Source organism: Zosterops lateralis (genome assembly GCF_965231275.1).
Source record: "Zosterops lateralis genome assembly, chromosome: 7".
NCBI classification, from domain to species: Eukaryota; Metazoa; Chordata; class Aves; order Passeriformes; family Zosteropidae; genus Zosterops; species Zosterops lateralis.
In genome coordinates, this window is record NC_139767.1 from 12,320,204 (window position 1) to 12,340,233 (window position 20,030).

Genomic DNA, 20,030 nt, shown 5'->3' on the forward strand with positions numbered 1-20,030 from the left:
ATTCCTGTGAATTAAGGTGCTTTCTATCTCTTCAATTTACATAATTGGGGATCACGAATGAGTTTCATGTCCACCACCCCTTCTATTTTCTAAATGCCTCTTGGCCTTTCATGTCTCTTCTGCATTGCGTCAGTGCCTCCTGGCAATTTCTGTCTATGTCTGTCTCTCGGAACCAAGCGTGCGTCTGGCCTTGAGAAATAATCATAAATTTTGTTCTGTCAGGAGGAGAGGCCAGGGCAATCCAGTTTAGATTTGAACCTGTAGTTCAAGGTGTTTTAGGGATTTCATATCACTTAACCCATACCCTCCAGGCATCACTTGTGTCTGACATGTAGATCAGACTGGAAGAATAAGAGGAAGAGATTGCTCAGTGCTCCAAAAGAAGATTATGAAGCAAAGCTGTGTCTTTAAAGAGAGTGTCTTCTAATAAAAGTTATCTGCAGAGAAATACACCAGCCCCTGCATAAGTAGTTAATGTTACTGCTTCAGTGTTGGCTCATAAAACAACTTTATCACCTCTATGACGATAATGATTAACAAGCTGATTTACAAGGGTGGGGTCACAAAGCCATTTAGCAAATTTAGCTTATCTCACAGTGGCAGGAGTACAGAACCTGAGTTTTACAGTGTTTTTACCACTTTACCTGGAACACTTAACCCTGTTGGTCAGGCTCTTAGGCAGAGCAGTAGCTGCAGGTTCTTCTTTATGAGGATGATAACCAGAATTCCCTCCAGTGCTTCTGATACCTGAGGAAATTGCAGGTCTCAATGTGAGCGTTCAGAAACACTGGAGACGAGTTCCCATCTCAGTGTTTATTCCCTGATCACTTAGCCACAGTGAAGTGACAGTGTTTACAGACACACTGTTACACGATGCCTCTGGTTCATTGCCCCTTGTGCCAGAGCTGGCAGAATATCTACCCAAAGATGTGTGTAGATTTATCTTCCTCCTCTTAGATTCTGGATAGCTTCTGTAAAAATATTCTTCATCTGCTGATTCTCCATTATCTTGGATCTTAATAAAGGATTTTTTTTGTTTAGACTGTGTCAGATTTTTCTTTTATTATCATATGGTAAAAATTACTCAGAGTAGCAAATTCAATTTAAAAAATACTTTAATTCAGAAATGCTTTATGTGGTTGTAATATGCCATGACACTGTTGAGAATCTAGACTTCTTAACCTTGGCAATTTCTCACATTGAGCAGAACAGTGTATCTGAAAACTCAGCAAGCTGTATTCCCTTTACTGTCTGTTCTGAGAGTCTTAATGTAGGTGATCAAAGGTATTTATGATCTCCAAGCTATGTAAACATCTACTGCACTTTTAGAAGTTGGTAAAAATGCACAGACAGGGTAGGAATTTTGATGACTTTCACTCAAATTCACAACATAGACTCCTGCAGGGATGGAGGTCTTACTCAGTACCTTTTGCTTCTTATCTAGCATTGTTGACAGGAACCCTGCCCTCAAAACAAACACTTGCTGCCCTCAGAAATGTCTGAAAACTCTGCTGTTTTTTCTTTCATGTCCAGAAAGTTCATCATACCTGATGGACTTGAGTATTGATTTATGTGGCCATGTTGCAAAGTTTGGGTATTTCTGTGGCCCTGATCTAATAGGTGGGTGGAAGGCTATTGCAGGTCTTACTTGGAGCACTAGTGGATTACAGCTAGCTCATTTGTCCTTCTGTTTCTACACATCTCTCCCCTAGTTCTTGCTAAAGTTGCTGGGATATTACATCTATGGAAATGACACAGTCTGAGTTAGGAGGGGGTCTTCCATGCTTGCTTTGTCTAATCAATATTTGTTTGTTTTTCAGTTAGTCCCAGCCAGAGGCTTCTATTAATGTCTTTTGTCATTTGAACAACTTTAAGGAACTGGAACAAACTCTAATTCTGTAATAGGGTTTTTTCATCCCTAGTGTTTGGTCTTGCTCTGTTTCCCAAACAGAAAGTTATTACAAATCATGAGTTTAGGTTACCATATTTCTGAGCTATAACTCTCAACAGACTTGAGAAGTTCTGCCACTGTTCCCTTGGCCACTTTTCTAGTTTGGTTTTTAATATGAGAACATATATTGCAACACCATATTCACTACATTGCTCTCCCATGGGACTGGTTTGTGCAACCCTCCTTCATGCTGGTAAGTAGGTTCTCATACAAGTTTCTGTTGACTGAACAGGGAAGATGAAGTGACTTGACTTCTCTGCTGTGTGTAGTGGGGGCTGGGGGCTTGTGCTGTACAGAGGCACTGTGGGGTGTGGGCAGTGGAGCCTTCAGAGGTGGACTGTCAGCACTGTGCTCAGCCCAGGGAGCCGGGATGAGCGATGGAGTCAGGACAGAGCTGGAACTCAGCGTGTGGCAGAGATGAGGGGGCTGCCTCTCCTCCAGTGCAGGGCAGTGTTGTGGGCTCAGAAATGCATTGTGAAGGTCAGACACAGGGACACTGGTCACACGCCCCTGGGCAACACCTTCTGCTTCTGAAAGTTGTCTGTGAACAAGAGCCCTGTTGTGCACATAGTGGGGGATTTCTCTGGCTTGGTGGATGCTCTGGTCTATGGCCTTTGCAGTTCTTGTTCTCTGGGGGCAGCTGGCTGCCTGTTTGTTTGTGAGCACATCACCTTGATAGAGCAAGGGAACTATGAGTAATTTCCAGTCTTTGAACAGGAGGATCAGGAAACCTCTAGGGGCAAGCAGCCCTCCTGACAAATAGTTAAACTTTGACCGATCACACGTTGTCCTCATAATCATATTAATGTGATATATCCAAAGGGACTTCAACTTGTACCATAGCCACTGCTGCCTTTTATCATCTGTGTTCCTGGTGAATCAGGAAACACTTAACCCAGTGCATGTGTCCTGTCTTCCCACTGCACAGCTCTCACAGCCTTTGCCTACATTGGCTTGTCTGTTGGTGTTTGGCAGTCCCTGTATTTTCCCCTCACCTCACTTATTCTGAGCAATTGTTTCTTCAGAATTGTGCTGCTTCCCAGCTGAACACAAAGATATACCAAGAAAGTTTGATTTACCTTTGTTCCTAGCTTTGCCTTGTATGAAAAGCCTCTTCAGAAATCATCTAAAGTGATTGTGCCACCGCCTTTTCAGCACATGTTCAGATACTTGTACCCCTTCTGTTTCTCCCATTGCTGCAGACAAGTCTCTGCCTTCCCCTCTTGCTCTTCAGTACAGCTTGAACTTTCCCAAGCTGGGTGCAGGAGGCTGGGCAATGGGGCAGGTATCTGCTCCTGCTAGATTTCCTGGTTTCTCCTCTCTTCCTGGCAGCCCTGGCAGCTGCAGCCAAACTCTGCCCTGAGGGATGTTCTGCAATGTGGGCAGGGAATCTGTATGGGAGGCTCCTCCAAAACACAGATTGTCCCGTTTCAGGGGGGAGGTATGTGGCAGTTACTGTAAAAAGCATTGTTTGCTTTGCTGGTTTAAATTGTAAGTACTTTGAGGGCAGGGCCTGGCTTTTATGTATGTACATGTGGGTGTGTGTTTTTATACAATTCCTAATGTGACACACACAGGAGCTGCTGTGTGCAAAGCCATGGCTTTGTCTTATGGAAGCTTAGAGAAATGTTTTTCCTGATCCAGAGAGATGAACAGTGATTCTGATCTGAACACTGGGGCTATTCAGAGACACAACTTGCTTTGGGACCTCTGGACACAACTGTTTTCCTTCTCTTGTCACCAAGTAGTGTACCCCAATGTATTCCAGGTACAGCACGTACAGCAGTGATAAGCATGGCCCTATGTCCAAAATGTTGTTGGGATGGATTGCTTGACCAGAAGAAAGGAAGAAAAAGCTGCATTGTACCCTCTGTCAATTGCTGACTGGGATGCCATCATTAATCACCTCTCATCTGTAGTTTTGACCAATTAAACAATTGCTTGCTCTACAAAGAGTTTGGATTAGAAACACACCTTACTCTTTATGAATGCTCTAAGTAGAAGGGAATCTGAACTCAGCAAAATTTTAATTTAAACTTGACACTTTTTTCTTCTTAAGAGACAGGCGCGCTTTTTTTTTTTTTTTTTTTTTTTTTTTTTTACAGGTGTATGCTGAGGCATCCCCTATGTTAAATAGATAAGTCAAGGGTGAAAATTTTGTTTTCTGTTCCTTTGGCATACTCTTAACTTAGTTTTGTGCTAAATTGCCACACTTCTGAAATGTGATGTACTTTTCTGCAGCTTGTAGTGAATGATTTCACAGTTTCTCTGTTTTGTAAATTTATTTTGTAAACTGAAATGTTCTTAGGAAAGGTTCAGGTCAAAGCTTAAGTGTGACTCCAGCAGTGAGAACAGTGTGTGGATTAGAAGCAGTGCAGTGAGAAGCAGTGTGCTGGATTAGACTGCATGGGGGCTGTGAAGTCTTCGTCACAGAAAGGCTTTAGGAACAGATATAGCTGTAAAGAGTGATACAAATATTAGTGGCTCTGCCAAACACAGCCTCTTGAGGTCTTTCTTTTCCTCCCCTAATTTCCATGATATCTGGATAATGCATTACATTTGACTATCATACTTCTATTCTTTAATCACTTGTGTTTCCTTGAAACTCAAAATCAGATTTTAGCAACAACTGGGAGAAGATCCTGAGACTCTTCCATTATGATTCTGGGATATCTAAACTGACCGACTCTGGACCTCTGGCAGTCACAGGAGAAGTTTTAAAACCTTTGATGACATGTTCTGTGCTCCTTTTCCCAAGTCATAAAGCACTCACTGTGAAACTGTTACCACAAAACAGTGAGTAGACAGCAAGTAGACTTGGGACAGCAAGTAGAAATCTTCCTGTCTGTTTGCCTAGCATAAATGGAGATGAGGATTTTATTCTTATTAGCCACAAACAAGAATGAGAGAAAGCTGCAAGGAAAAAATCATCCTGTGCACAGCCTTGAGGTCTCTGATGAAACAAAATAACACAAAATTTACAGATGCTAAGGCCAGTGATAACATCGATTTGATGCTGCACTTTGTCTTCCTTCTATAATACAGTAAAATGGACTGTAATTCATATTGCAAAATTGGCATGCATGGCTCTTTGAAGATACCATCTTCCTTGTATGTCTGCAGTGGCCAGAGTAACAAGCCCACCACTACAGTGCTACAGCAAGCCATACAAATAAATAAATAAAGAGGCAAATAACACCATCTCCTCAGGGCAGCTCACCACTCAATGTGTCCTGCTTAGGTTGTGAACTCTTTACCACAGGAAAACTTTTGTTCCTTTTAGTTTTAAATTCACCCCCAGTGCTTAGGAAGGTAACAGATTATGATAATTCTGTTTATTACATTAGAAAAAATGTTAGTTCAATTCAGAGATTTTACTTTTACATCATTACTGACAGTGGCATTTAGTTTAGATTTAGAGAGTTTGTTTGCAGTGTGTCTTTAGCCTGGCATTTTAAGCTGAGCACTTGTGGCCTGAGGTGACTGCTATAGAATGAAATTTCTCTGCAAAATTTGTATGCATTGTGGTTTATTTATTATCTTTGTATGTGTATTTCATCTATTAGTGCCTAAGTGGGTTTTTGGAGGGAATTGCAGCCTTTTCACTAGCTGGGTGGCTTCACTCTTTCTTTCTGTTTATTGAATATTGTCAGCTTCCGTGTCTTTCGCCTACTCCCAGCTTGTTTGACTTTCAGACCCCCTCTGTAACTGTGGAGTCTGCAAGCAAAATATTTCTTCCTTCAAGATGAAAAACAAACCCCAGCCTAGGGCAGCTAAATTAGCTTCTGACCATCTGTTAGAAGGTTAGCAGTAACACTACCTTGAACTATGGCTTTTTTTTTGTATTTCATGCAGCAGCTTCTCTGTATTGTTTATATTGTGGTTGAAGGGGATCTTCCTATACCAGGATGCAATAGGAACGTCATTTTTCCTCTGACATGAGCCAATGTCCTATCTGCAGTAGTAGCAATAACATTGCTGCTTCCTGTTGTTGCAGGTGTTGTTAGCAGGCTGGAGCTGAAGGCAAAGAAGGGGCACATTTCTGCCTGTGCCATTCCCTGCCATCAACACCAACACTCCCCATGCACCTCCTTTTCCAGGTGTACCTGTCAGTAGTGGCTTTCTTGGCTAGTGGGCAGGAAGTTGCCCTGGAATACAGTTTCCTTACTACCTGACATTTGGTTCCAGACTCTCTGTTGTTCTGCTTTGCCTTGATATCTCTGCTTTCTCTAGATTTGTTTACAGTAAACCCAAATTACAAGTGGTGTGTTACCATATTTAGGGAAGGGGTGCCTTAACTGAGTCTGACAGTCATTTAAGTGTAAAACTCCCCACTTTTGGGTTCCAGGGCACAGCCCTGTGCAAGTCTTCAGTCAGCAGTTACTGCATTCTTTTTCCTTTTTACAGGAGGTTGCTATCAAATCCCATGACACATTTCTGTCACTAATCTGGCAAGCTGCCATTCAGACCACAGGAAGCCCAGGAGAGAAGAATATACACTTAGGGCCTTATTCCATCTTCATTATTCCCTACAGCAGCAGAATTCCTTAAAGTCTCTAGAAGTTTGATCTGAATGGAAAGTATTTTGCCTGAATAGCACCCCTTATTGAGGCATTGTCTCCAAGTCACAAATTTAGATGAGTGTTGTGATTAGCAGTTTAAGGCTTGGTGGTTTTTTCCACACCAACATGAGGAGTGCTAATCAGTTCTAATGGTCTAGCTGGATTCTCTTGGACTTCTTGATTTGTGAGCTGAACATGAAAGGGAAAAAAACCCAAAAAAATAAAACAAGTTCCTCTTTAAGACTTTACCTAAGAAGCTATTCATTTTGGCAAGGAGCAGAACATTATATTTGAATGGTTTTCAGTGGGAAACACAGTCCTGCTAAAGGACTAAAGCCAGGACTCTGTTCACAAAATACATGCAAAAAACTTGTACTTTGAAGGAAAAGAAACAAAACCAAAACCGTGATATGTACATAAAAATTAAGAAGTAAAAATTGTAAGGCAGTATTCATAGCTGTCAGAGATAATGTGGAAGCCTTAAACTCATTTCTTATTTACTTCTTTGTGCCTTATTGTATGAATGCATTGTGGTACTTAAAATGACTACTCATATTTTGTTATTGCCATGCAGAGACTTACAAAGAGATAGTAAGTTAATTTTCATGGTCAGATCACTGCTGCTTCATTGACTACTATTATCACTTGTGTTTTCATGGAGCTATAATTGTTGGGAAGTAACTTTCTTATTGTTTTAACCAACAGCATATAGCTGTATTTCTGTAGTAATAAATATCGTCTCAGTCCTTCAGGGCTTTCTGGTTATTTCTGGGAGTTCATTCAATATTGTCTTCTCATTCCAGGTTATTGAAGGAAAGCTGGCTCCTTTCTTGGGAAAGGTGATCAAGTTTGCCACCTCTCATGTGTACAGCTGCAGCCTTTGTAGCCAAAAGGGTTTCATCTGTGAGATTTGCAACAATGGAGAAATCCTTTACCCCTTTGAGGACATTTCTACAAGCAGGTACTCCAATGTGGTAACGTCAGTCATACATTTGGTTTGAGTGTTAAAGTCTTGAGGATTCTCAGCTTCAAGACCTTATATTTAAATAATTAGGGACTAGATTCCACTAATGTACATTTTGGGCAGCTGCAGTAGATCACTGCTCCAGGGAGGCCACCATGAGAAAATGTGGAAACAAATGAGAAAAGCTGCTTCCCAAAGCCCTGTAAGTCTCAGAATAGCTGTTCAAAAAAGGAAGAGCCTCCATATCATCACACAGTGTGATTTATCCAAAGCTCTTCTGAGTTTGTAAAGTGTCATGAAAAGCCAAATGACTTTTCTGGAGTAATCACACACATCTTTCTCTTCTCTGGTATCACTGGACCCATGACGTATAGAGATCACCCATTATAAAACAATAACCTTTCATTCTGAAGTGTCTTCCCTATGAAATGTTATGGCTAGTTCTCTGCTCTTTGTCTGCTTATTCCTCTGTGCCTGTGCACACAAGATTTTTATTTTTTTAAAAATTATATTGCTATTCTCAGGTGGCAGCAAAGTAAGTATAAGTGTATGTGAGTCCTAAACTAAACAAAAAACCCCTTTATTTCAGATCATGTAGAGTATTGGATGCCAGGTCAGGGACACGAGTCATATGGAAAACCTAGAAGCAAAATGCAGGAAACCAAAGCAGACTTGGCAACACAGCACTGTTACTACCCTTTTTCAGTTGTGTCTTGAATTTTGAATAAAGAAGATTTATTTTTTCCACCCTTAACAGAAAGACGGTGTATCTGACAGTACAGCATTCCTGCACAGATAAGTGGGGTTTTTTTGCTGTTTCAAATACAGACATTGTAGTTTGTTCTCCAGAGTGTTCATTTGAAAGGGGAAAAAATCAAGGACACGCCTTTCAAAATAATCAGGACCAGCCTGTTAAAAGGGTTTGTTAAGAATCTGGTTCCCTTGTGTGCACAAAGATGTTAAATTACAAGTAACCAAGGACTACTCTTAAGGGATTTTCAGTCTGATCTAAGTTTCAAAGGTTGTTTGCACATTGTTTTTCCAGAGTCTTAGTCTAAAAAATGTATTGATAAAGCAGGGGATAAAAGCTAAACAAGGTGTGGAGCTGAGTTCTATAAACAGTTTGTATAAAGAATGCATCTAGGGTGCATGACAAGATAGGCTGAGTTAAAAAGAAAGACTAAAATGACATAAAACATAAGATGTCTGTTGAGACTGAAAAAGGTGACTGAAGATATTCCCAACAGATGAATGAGAATGTGAAGGAGCATTTGGGAATACAAGTTTACATTAAAATTTTATTTGTCTGGGGGATTTTTGGTCACAAAACCGTTATTGGGTATATATTGTTTTCCTGCCCTTCAACTGAGATCAGACATACCTTGCAATTACAGAGTTCAAAACCCTCTGGAATCGAATAGAATTTGTCAGCAGTTCAAGCCAGCAGAAGCTGCTCTAGCTCCTGTGTTTATGTGAGTTAGAAGCCAGAAAGGACTTGTGCTCATGTTTCACAAAAGTGGAGTTATGGTTGACGTCGTGCCAAAGACAGCGGTCCTTGTTAATGGTTTTAATTAAAACACAATCAGCATGAAAGGTTCTCCGATATTTCTCTTTCTTATTTCATCATTCTGGTGACTCCTTTTGTATTCCTTATAACTAAACCTTGTTTTTATCCCCAGCATTTTCTGTTTCCCTTCCTAGTTAGTTTTCTCATCTCATTACTACACATGCACCTATGTGGAACTAACCAGATTATTTCAGTTCCATATTTTTGCTCTGGAGGCAAGTTATGCCAACAGAGGAGCTTATATGCTTTACTGTGCAACTCCATCAATCAGCTCCAAAGCAGTGAGGGAGAAGGCCAGGTGGAGGGATTTTGTGTTTGTTTCCATCTCTTGAAGATGAGAGAGGTTTCTGAAGTGGATGTACTCACCACTACAAAGACACATGTAAGGTGAGGAGGCTAGTTAGAAATAGGGAGATGTACAGAGTAACCTGTGGCAAATGGAATGGCAAGTCCAAAAAGATCCATGTGAATACTTGCAATTATACCTGAAAATTCTGATTATGTGTTCACCTTTCCTTGTCAATTGTCATACAGAGCTCTAAGTAAACAGCTCAGATTTGTGATTTAATTGTACTACTCTGAGTCCACAGTGTAAAGAGATAATTGACTACAACTCCCTTTTTTCCATCCTGGTTTTCTGGAATTGCTATCTACAGCATAGTATTAGATATTTTGTACACAACACTGGACTGCCAGGTACCCCAGCTGAAGCTGGTGGGTTGAAGAGGAACGAGCTGCTGAACCCAGAAGACCATGTTTTTCTTTTTGCATTTGAATGTTTGTTCACTTTTGAGCTATTCTATCAGCAAACTGGGCTGTTAGGTTAAAAATATGCAAAGTGGGTGCGTGACATCTTTTGCAGGTTTCAGCTCTTTTCTGCATGTTTGAAACTGAAGCCTGCTTTTGTTTGTGTGTATGTATATATGTATGTCTTTGTTGAGGTGGCATTTGGGTTTTTTTGCTACCTCCCTGACCTTTCTTGCTCTTTGGAGAGAAAAGTGACAGCTGTCAGAGTTGCCATTACAATTCCAAGGTAGTTCTCAGTTGGCTGTTAACTTTCCATCCTCATGGTCTCTTAGGTCAGCTTTGAGGTGAAGAGATTGTTTCTCTCCAAAATATTCTCAGCAGTTTCTGGCACAGTGTTCAGCAGGAATTTATGAAGGATGGATATTCTTTAGATAGATACAGCTGAGAGAAAAAGAGGGCCCCTCTTGAGGGCTGGAGTTTCTCTTTGGTCTGGTTATTTGCTTGAGAGTCATTTTTGTCAGTCCTTGGGCAAACAGAGTGAATACCTGGGTTATGCACTCCTCAGGGTTTGAATACACATATATTACATACCCTTCTCTCACTAATCAGTGTGACACATTCCTTTGTTGGCAAACGGTTCCAAAACAAACACAATCAGTTCACTTAATTAGCGGGTCTGTGGGCTGTGCTTGGCAGGCTCTTTACATCCTGCTCAACAATACAGCGCAACAGTTTGCTGCCTTGAATGTAAGGGTGGGCTCACAAAGTCATAAGCTTTCTAATGATACATCCTTTCTCTGGCTTTTCTTGGGAGGTGGCCATTCTGCACAGATCTTAATGAAAGCTGTGATTCAGTAGTTAAACAATTTCTTAAAAATTGTCCCATCCTTTTTATGCCTCTTCCAGTCAGTTTGATCCTTCTGTCCCTTATTTCCCTCTTTTCTGTGTTACTCATATCTATATAATACTTAATCAGGGTTCTTTCAGAATTTCACCTTGTTTTTGAAGGCTTTTAAATCATGAGAACTATTTAAAGCCTCTTGAATTAATTGCACATTTCATGGACCAAATTTTCAGCTAGTGTAAACTCTCAGAGTTCTGCTTTAGCTTGAGTTCTGGCAACTTAAATGAACTGAGCCTCTACCTTCTATTTTTGTTTCTTGGACTAAATTTGCCCTGGGGTTAAATTTAGTGAGTAAATATTAAAAAAATTATAATATTATATCACTTATTTTATATTTACAGGATATCCTTGGCTGTAAATTGGCTTGTTAGAGCTATATTTGTCTATTAGCAAGCAGGCACTTCCCCTCAAGTTGAGATGATTTTCCTTGTTCTTCACTAATGTGGGGAAAAGATTTTGTTTCTTTCTCCTAAAATTAAAGGAAGACCCAACAACCAAACAACAGAAGTGAAGTCTGTGCAGTGCACTGTTGTCTATAGTAGTGGCTGTATTTGCTTTATAACTTAGAACAATTTTTAACAATTTTTAAATCTGAAGGACTACTGAGAAAATTACCTTTGGAATGAGAATAGAATTCATTAAAACATGTTTTCTGTCCCGTTAGATAATTAAGCAATCATGGTTATGATTAAGATTATTTTATGTTACTCAGTAAATAAAGTTTTGGTCTTACCTATCATCATCCTAGTGATTACTTTCACAGGCAATTAAGTTTGTTGTGTTTTGCTGGTAAAGTTACTTGCTTGTTAAGAACAATTTAGTCCATTCCTTTCCTTTTGTGTGCTGACTGTAGATGTATGTGAACCATGGAGAGTTGCTCTTTTGTGTTCATATTCATTTATCAAGGCTAAACTGTTTTCACTTTGCTAAGTTAATTTGTTCTGCTGATCAGTTAAGACATGTAGACCTTTTAAGATACAAACCAGAAGGCCCAAGTTTAAAATAGACGTGCCACAGACCAGGCTTGACTATATCAACCAGTTTGGATGCCTCCATAATCTTTGGCCACCATCCTGATAAGACCTGTGAATGTACTTTGCACATAGTGACAAGTCTTACTAAAGGCTCTGGGGCTGTGCGTGCCCAAGTCTTTGCAAAGTTACAGCTTACTGTGTTATGGATGCTGTGTCACTGGACATGCAACTTCAGGCATTTGGGAGAATGTTAAATATAGATGTTGGATGGAGAGACTGAAATATGTAGTATACAGCATTTGTAGGAAATACCTTGGCACAGGTCAAAGGCATCGTTCAAAGTACATAATTTTCCCTCTTGCTTAATTGGTTTGTCTTATGCTAAAAAGCCTTTCCCCAAGCCCAGCTCACCTGAGTTGTGCCAGTGGTTTAGTACCTAATTTTTGAAAGAGCTTAGCTTATCAGATGCTGATAGCTAGTTCAAAGCACTCTGAAGTGATCTGCTCAGCACTTCTTTGAGGAAATGTAGGCACCTAAGTAGATGCTAAGTTCTCTTGGTAATTTAATTTCACCTGAATCTGTCAAAACTAATCAAAATCTTCTGGCCCACATTGTCTTATTTTTGTTTGTGCAGAATAGCACAGTAATACTATCTGGAATATGTAAACAGAAAAAAATTAAGTATACCAGGTTTTTCATCAAGTATTGTCTTTTGCAACTGCATTAGCTTTAGAGGTTGGTTTTACTTGCCTCATGTCACAGTGTTTTTTAACTAGGATGTTCAATCAATGTCACATTAGTACCAACTTTCTTCCATTCATTTACTATGTGGGCATCCCTCACTAGGCAGGCTACTTGCATTGGTTCCTAGGCAACTGGAATAATATTGCTGCACGTGTGTGTCAGGCATTGATTGCCTTTGGGGCTTTTTTTGTGTTGTAAGAGAACACAGGCTAGTCCTTTTTCCTTTTCTTTGTGTTCTGCTAAAAGCTCAGAGTTTGAAGGGCCTGTCTGTGATATTCACAGCTGAGCAATTCAGAAATGCTTGCAGACAGGCACATGTACATAGTGTTCTATGGTGGTCATGCTGGAATCCCCAGGCAAGGCTTACTTCAGCCAGTGTGGTTTGCTTTTTGGGGTTTTTTAATAGCCAAGTTACAGGTGGTTTAGTGTTTTGGATGCTTGGTGAATGTTCAGCATCATCTAAGGAAAACATAATGAGTTAACCCATTTAATCCTGCTTCTACTCTGCATGGCAGGAAAGAAGAAACCAAAGAGTTTAGTCGGTAAAGGGTTCAGCCCTAAATCAAATCCTTGCTGAAATTTGTTTCAAGGGATTACTCACTTGACTGAATGTGTGCAAGGTCTGGCACAAAGGAAGTGAGTTTTCTAAATGAAAACCTGAAAGCTAATATATAAAATTACAAAAGAAAGAGTGGTGGGTGAATAGGGCACTGCAGTGAGATGGGAGCTCTTTGCCCTTCTTGGCTCTGCTGGGAGCCCTGGCTGACCTTGAGCAAGCCAGTTCACCTCTCACTTCCTGTTGTGAGGTGGGAATGGTGGTGTATGTGGTACAGCCAGCCCATGTGCATGGGACTGAGGGTATCCTAATAAACATTGTTCCTTCCAGCAGCTTCATCCCACCTTTATACCAGTCACATTGGTAAGTCTGTCAACCAGTAAGGTTCCTAGGAGACAAAAGCCTGTCTTTCAGATGACATCCTGGGCCACCTGTTGATCATCCCTGCTTCATTTTGTCTGTTCGAGGAGAAAGGTCTTTGAGGCCTCTTTGTGTTGTACCCCCCACTTGGGGCATGTGGTTCTGCTCAGGGGCACTTAATGGTGGTGCAGCACAGAGGAGAAATATAAGCATAATCAATTGGTTGTGCAGCATCTAGAATTACTAGAGTTATAATCCTGGGGAAAAATAGATGGGAAACATGAAAAGAAACATGCCAGAATTTACAATTTACTAAATACTGATATGTTTCAAATGCCCAGACTTAATGGAAGATAGTAACATTGGCATTTCCTCAGCACACAAGAAATGATTATATGCTTTTAATGTAGAAAAGCTTTTCTTTTGTAACTAATAATGATAATAATAAGAGCATTATAATGCCTGTCTGGCTGTGGAGAGCTTTGCCCTTTCTCTTACACTTTCCAATGCAATAGAAATTATTTAGAGGATTGAATAATTCTCTGCCTTTTTCTACTCCATACAAGTAAAACATCCTTAAAACATAAAACACCCCCTAAAGTCTCAACAGAAATTGAGTTAGGTCAGGAAAGAGGGGGAGAAAAAAAGGAGAAAACAACAAAATAGAGAGGAAGCTATTTCAGCTGCCTTCTTAGAAGACTGCAAGTCTGTGTGAAAACAACATGCAATGTTCACTAAATCTTCAAATACTGTTTGAAAAATAGCAAGATGCTATTAATGTGCAGTGTCACAATATCATTCATTAAAGAAGGAAACATGAAAGAACTGAATGGCTATGGGCTCATCAGCTTATTATCAGTGGTGAATAGCATTCTCACAAAGGATGTAGGGACTTTTTGGCCTCTAGACAAAGAATAAGTCAGGATTCAGAAATAGTACCTGAACTGTGAATTACCTATGACAACAACAAGGGTTAAGGGAAAGATAAGTAAGTGTAGTGAACTATTAAGTGAGCCTTTTATAGGCTGTAAAATATATTTTATTTCTCCAGAGAAATAAAATAATTTTGATATACTGAGGCTTGAAAACAACAAAAAAACCTTATGAAATTCACATGTAGAGATAAAATTAAATCTCGGGATTAACTCGGAAGCAATCTGTTTGTAATATTCTGAAGAGGAATATAATGGTGGAGTTTTTGGTGTCACTGAAGAATCTCAACCAGTTGGCATTCCAGGGCCAGTTACGACTGACTGTATCTGATAGGAGGAAAAGCAAAGCTGCGTAGGTAGCTTGGGGTAGTATAGCTCCACCACTTTAAAAGGAGTAACTTGCCAGTTGCACGAAGGCAGAGCAAGATCAGCATTGCCCACCTGCCCTGGTGACTTTCTTTGTCGGTCAGGGGGACACAAGCATGCAGTGAAGGCTGATATGGGTGTCCTCTCTACTTGCTGCTGCTTTGTTATCATCTGCACCCCTTGGCTGGGCTCAGCCTTCACCAGAGAAGGCAGAAAATAGGTCTTGAGAGCACCAGTCAGCGGTTGGGGCACCAGAATGGGCCCACGATGGCAGCAGTGGGTGCCAGTGCAGTGACTGTGAGATCAGGGCTGGCTGTTTGCTCTGCCTCTGCTTAGTGCCTGACAGTGTGGGGTCCTGGGCAGAGCTTCAGCTATTGCACCAGCTCTAATGAATAACAGTTCAGACAGTTTTTCTCTGTGTTTTGATTCTGAGCAACGGGAAAAAAGTTTGTTAATCTTTTCCATTGAGCTTATTTCTGAAAAATGAATTTGTATTAATTTGAACACCATCAGTCTTTGTTTGCTCTGCTGATGGCCTTTGACTTGAGAGAGCAGGTGTGCTGGCTTCTCTCTCATCCTGCTCAATTAATTTCAGCAGCAATTTCTGATAGGTTTTGTCATTTCCATGCATGCTGTAGAGAAATATTGGGCTAGCATAGGGAGTGGCAATGTGAGAGCACAGAATTACACTCCTCATCAATCATTACCCTCTAGCAACTTCCAGGGCACTGTAAACTGCTGACTAACAAGGGAGAATTAGCTTGATAAAATCACCATTAGTGTCAGTTCAGAGTGGTGTAAAGTTTTAAAGACACCGCTGTCTTCTGTCTCTTCTTTGCCCATTAGTGTGTCTGTTTGTGGAGATCCCAAACCAGCAAAGCACGTAAGCACACTTAATGGAAGGCAGAACAGTAATCCCAAAGAAACCAGTGGGATATGAGTCCTAAGCATGTGTGCATGTGCTTCAGTGGATAAGGGCAATAACACACTCTCCTGAGTACAGAAATTGTAAATATCTCTGCGTGAGCCAGTTTCTTGAGTCAAAAGATTTAGACTGTAGCTGGACTGAGAAATCAAACAGCCAAGTTTTACTGCAAGAGGGCATGGAAGCCAGTAGATAGATACACTGCTTTATACTTAGCCTTGTTCACCTGCCTTTTCTTACTCATATTTGAGTTTTATCAGTTTATGCTTGTTAGAAATGTGCCTCCTTAAATCTCGGCACAGACTTCTCAAAACTCTGCAGTTATTAAGATTTAAGCCATGTTTGGACCCATGCATAAAACTTCAAGTGCAGCCAGACCAGAAACAACAGTTTTTGTAAAAGTTACAGGTGAGATGCAGCTGATACAGCTAACAGGTTGTGTTAGCTTATGGACTTCTCTCAGTATTGTCAGGCCACATGCCTTATGGCTTCTCACTTTTTGGGGGTTTCTTTTGTCATGTTTTCGATTTTTCTTCACAGTCTTGAAGACAAGAACCTTATTTCTATGAGAAAGCAAACCAACAAAAAACCCCACTAAAGTTATAACAATGGGCACTTGGATTCTTATATAGTCATTTGACTACAATAGCGACGAGAAAGGGAAAAAAGGTGTGAGGCATTTCAAGATGTCCTACAGAATCACCAAGGGTGACCAACACTAGTTGTTTGTATTTCAGGATTACTCTAAAGTTTCATGTTTTGTTGCTTTTATTATTTGATTATCCAAGTGAAATCTAAGACTTTTTACCTCTGACAGTCCTTCTTTTACTTTTTCCTTTGGTAACAAAGCTGTAGTGACAACTCATCACTACAGATATTTGCATTGAAAGGCTGAGAATGTCCAACTGTTCAGTTGTAGCCCACTCATGATCACCAGATGTTTCATTGCTTGACCTCCATCTGTAACTGGGGCTTGATCTACTGTGACATTGAGTTCATTGCCTCAAAATGCCCCAAAAGTAAACCAGTCATTTGTTTGACCAGTTGATTTGTTTGAAGTCTTAATGTCACATTTGAGAACAGAGTAACACAGCTTTGAATGCCAGAAGTGTAGCTCAGTGTATTGATAAATTGATCAACATACATCAGTTGTGTTCAGCTAGTCTAGTCTTCCACAGGACACAAGGCAGACAATATCACTTACCTCTGTTTCATTTTTTACTTTTGAAATGACAACTTCTCCTGCTGTTGAGGTGGACTGTTCTTCACTCTTTCCAGAACAGCTGACCACTGGAGCTTCAATGAGAAATATGTCATATCATGGCTGTTGCAAATCACAGAATCTGTTTCTGCAAATGCTGAAATATACCTTACTGGAAAACAATATAGTCACTCCTCATTCACAAGCAAAGCAAGACTTGTCTTTCATAAAACAAAGTTGATGTCTTTTCAGTGACATACCTGAATACTAGTTACTAAGAAGATAAGTATTAATCCTCCTAAAAACTTGTCTGTGAAGCAGAAGTGCTGGGAACGATTCTCAGCAACTGCAAAATGAATGCAAGCCAATTTATTTTAGTGCTCCTGAGTAGCTTTATACCAGCAGAGGTGTGGACATACCAGTGTCTTTTACAACACTACTCTAATGAATCATAATGCTCTTAGAGCTCCCAGAATGGTGTCACGGAATACCTACTGCCCACAGCCCACGTGAAGCCCATTGCATGCTCTGGTCCTATTTTGTGATTCAATTTTGACCCTGATTTGTGTTTGCAGGTGTGAAAGCTGTGGTGCTGTCTTCCACTCTGAGTGCAAAGTGAAGGCTGTACCATGCCCCAGGTGTGTGCGTAAAGAGTTGCAGAAGAAGCAGAAATCCTTCTGGAGGCAACTGAATATGGACGAGAACTTCGAAGAGTCTTGCAACATGTTTGAATTGTCATATCAGAACACATGAGGCCCTTAAGGCAGTGGCCAGCCTGAAGAGAATCTCTCTCCCAGCTGCCAGCTCAAGCAAAATCTCAGCTTAGACAGGCAGAAATTTTTTGAAAAATATTACTTGACCTTCTTCGTCTGTGAATAAGAGCTGCCAAAGTGGCCATAAAGCCTTGTTGGCTTTGAAATACCAATGGCTAAACTGCATTGAAGTGCAGCCGTTAGCTCTCATACAAAATGTGGTTTATGAGAAATGCTTTAGGTCTAGCTAATTAAGTACCCAACTTTCTTTTCCACGTCTGGAAAAGACTTTATCTCAAGGCAGAAAATATTTGCTGCCATGACTGCATTATTTTTTATGTTGTTCATTTAGAGTTGATGAATAATCTGCTTATTTATGTGTATTATTTATTTATTAGTAGCCTTGGCAGGGGCTCTGGTGAGGTGTTTCACAGAACCCAATAGAGCAGGAATTACTTTAAATCCAGTGTCTCCTCCTGATATGGACATGTGGTTCCATTTCTTCATATTTTCTGAGAACTATCTTAAAGGATCAGTGCATTTAAATTTTAAAGGATCTCCTTGCCAAGGAAAGAAGAGGATCTCCCATTAAACCTTATTTGGGGTGCTTACAAACATAAGATGCAGAATAATTCCTTCAGTTATGTTTATATATTTATAACCACCCCAGTGAACTACTCCATATTCAGATAAGCATGGGACTTGCTACTCTTTTTGTTCAGGCTGGGAATATGAGTTAAGCTCTGTCACTGAAGTCCTTTGCGATTTTTGCTGGTTACTCTTGATTTGTGGGAGGCTATATCCTTGTCTGTAGGAACATGATGTTGGCTCTCCTCCTTCCAGTCTGGAACTTTAGGGCATTTCAAGTGTTCACATTGGTTTCCTTTTTATTTCATGAAGTTCACTTCAAATGTTTTTCTAATCTAAACCTGTTAAACTGATAGTCAGGAAAGTGGTCTTGCCCATTTTAGTTAGCAAATACCTCCAAAATAGTTTGCTGTTTTCATATGCAACTTGTGTCCTGCATTCTCTTTGAGCTCCAAGGCATCTCTATAGTTCTGTAATAACTTCCATGGTGGACAGTGAAGTTCCTCGAGGTACGATTCTGGTCCACACACCTGGAACATAGGGAAATATTAAACACAGTGAGTTATTTTGTAAAGGGAAGTACATGATGGATTTAACTAGGGCCTTACTGGCAGTGTGTTTAATTCATGGCAAGTTCACCTCCAGTGAGCAGTTAGATTGTCTTCCCCCCATTTCACATTCCTGACTCTTTTCCACACCCTGTAGTGATATGTGTATTACATACCTATGAAAGCATTCATATATATATATACACACATCTATATACAGAAAGCAAATATGGTTTCAGGAGAATAATGCCAGTTGCATGTGTATTTTCCTCTCATCTCACACAGGTTCGTGAAAATATGGAATACTGATTTTTGCTTCCTATATTATCTACAGACTGTTGTATTTAAGGCAGAAAGCAGTTTTGATTGTTGAAGCATCTCACTAATTGCTGAAGTATGTTAAATAAAAGAACAGGGTACATCATACTTAGATTAAAAGGTAAAATGCTACAATGAGTTGCCTTGTACTGGAATATATAAGTGGTTACCTTTTCCAGCCTCCAGTCAAAGTAGCTTTTTCAAATTTGAATGCAACTCCTATATATATATAAGCATGTTTATATCTGTATACATTAGACAACCAGTGCCTTTCTTTTCCAGAAATCCTTCTTTCATTAGGATTCTTTAGAAGGAAGTGAGGGTTTTTCCTCTTGGCAAAGTGCTGTAGGGATTCCCATACTTAATAAACCTGGTGAATCATGCACCTTTGTCACTAAAATTAATACTTCCCATACACAATGGTGTCTCTGTCTCAGCTCACTGTTCCTCATGTGAAATGAGTTGCTTTTGGCTATCACCCTTAAAGGTATAATGTTCCTTGCAAATCCATTCCCATGCAAGAATTCCCTGTGTGTTCAGAAATGCAAACACTGGGGAAGTACTGTGGAATTAGTCAGGCAAACAGGAACTGCGCTGGTACTGGCTGAATAAACAGAACGCTCCCATGTTTTTCAGCTTGTGTCACTACAATTACTCCTGTGGCAAAGCCAGTAGCTCTGAAACTGTCAGCATCTGGCAGGTACTATTCTGAATTATCTGTAGACATAATGTTAGGTCATTAAAGAAAAAAATGGTGGTGTTTTTCATATCATCATGCTCTGGTATTTATGATACCTCACAGAGCTGGTTCATGTCCAGCTCAATTTAGAGAAGGCTGCTTGAGTGCACTGTCAAAAACCATACGGAGTCAAGGAATCAAGGTTCAGACATTACAAAATATTAGTTACTTTGACATATGTCCTGTCTCCAAAGTACCAGTCATCTGGGTGATTTTTGGAATTGGATTCTGGAGTAACAACGTAAATTACATTGGAGTTGCTCTGGGTATGTACAGGTATTACAGAACAGTTTCTTTGCTAACAGAGATTTAAAGGATATAAAGAGTATGGT

At 40.1% G+C, this 20,030-nt stretch overlaps 1 protein-coding gene across 4 annotated transcripts in view; it reads left to right on the forward strand.

Moving 5' to 3' along the window:
* Positions 1-19,151, forward strand: part of PLEKHM3 (pleckstrin homology domain containing M3) — a 72,694-nt gene extending 53,543 nt beyond the window's left edge. For all 4 annotated transcript variants that reach the window (XM_083864976.1, XM_083864977.1, XM_083864975.1 and 1 more), the window contains 2 exons: positions 7,317-7,474; positions 17,329-19,151. In XM_083864976.1, coding sequence (XP_083721102.1) covers positions 7,317-7,474; positions 17,329-17,506 — 336 coding nt within the window. In that variant the 3' untranslated portion in view covers positions 17,507-19,151. The remainder of the gene's footprint in view (positions 1-7,316; positions 7,475-17,328) is intronic.
* Positions 19,152-20,030: the final 879 nt, after the last annotated feature.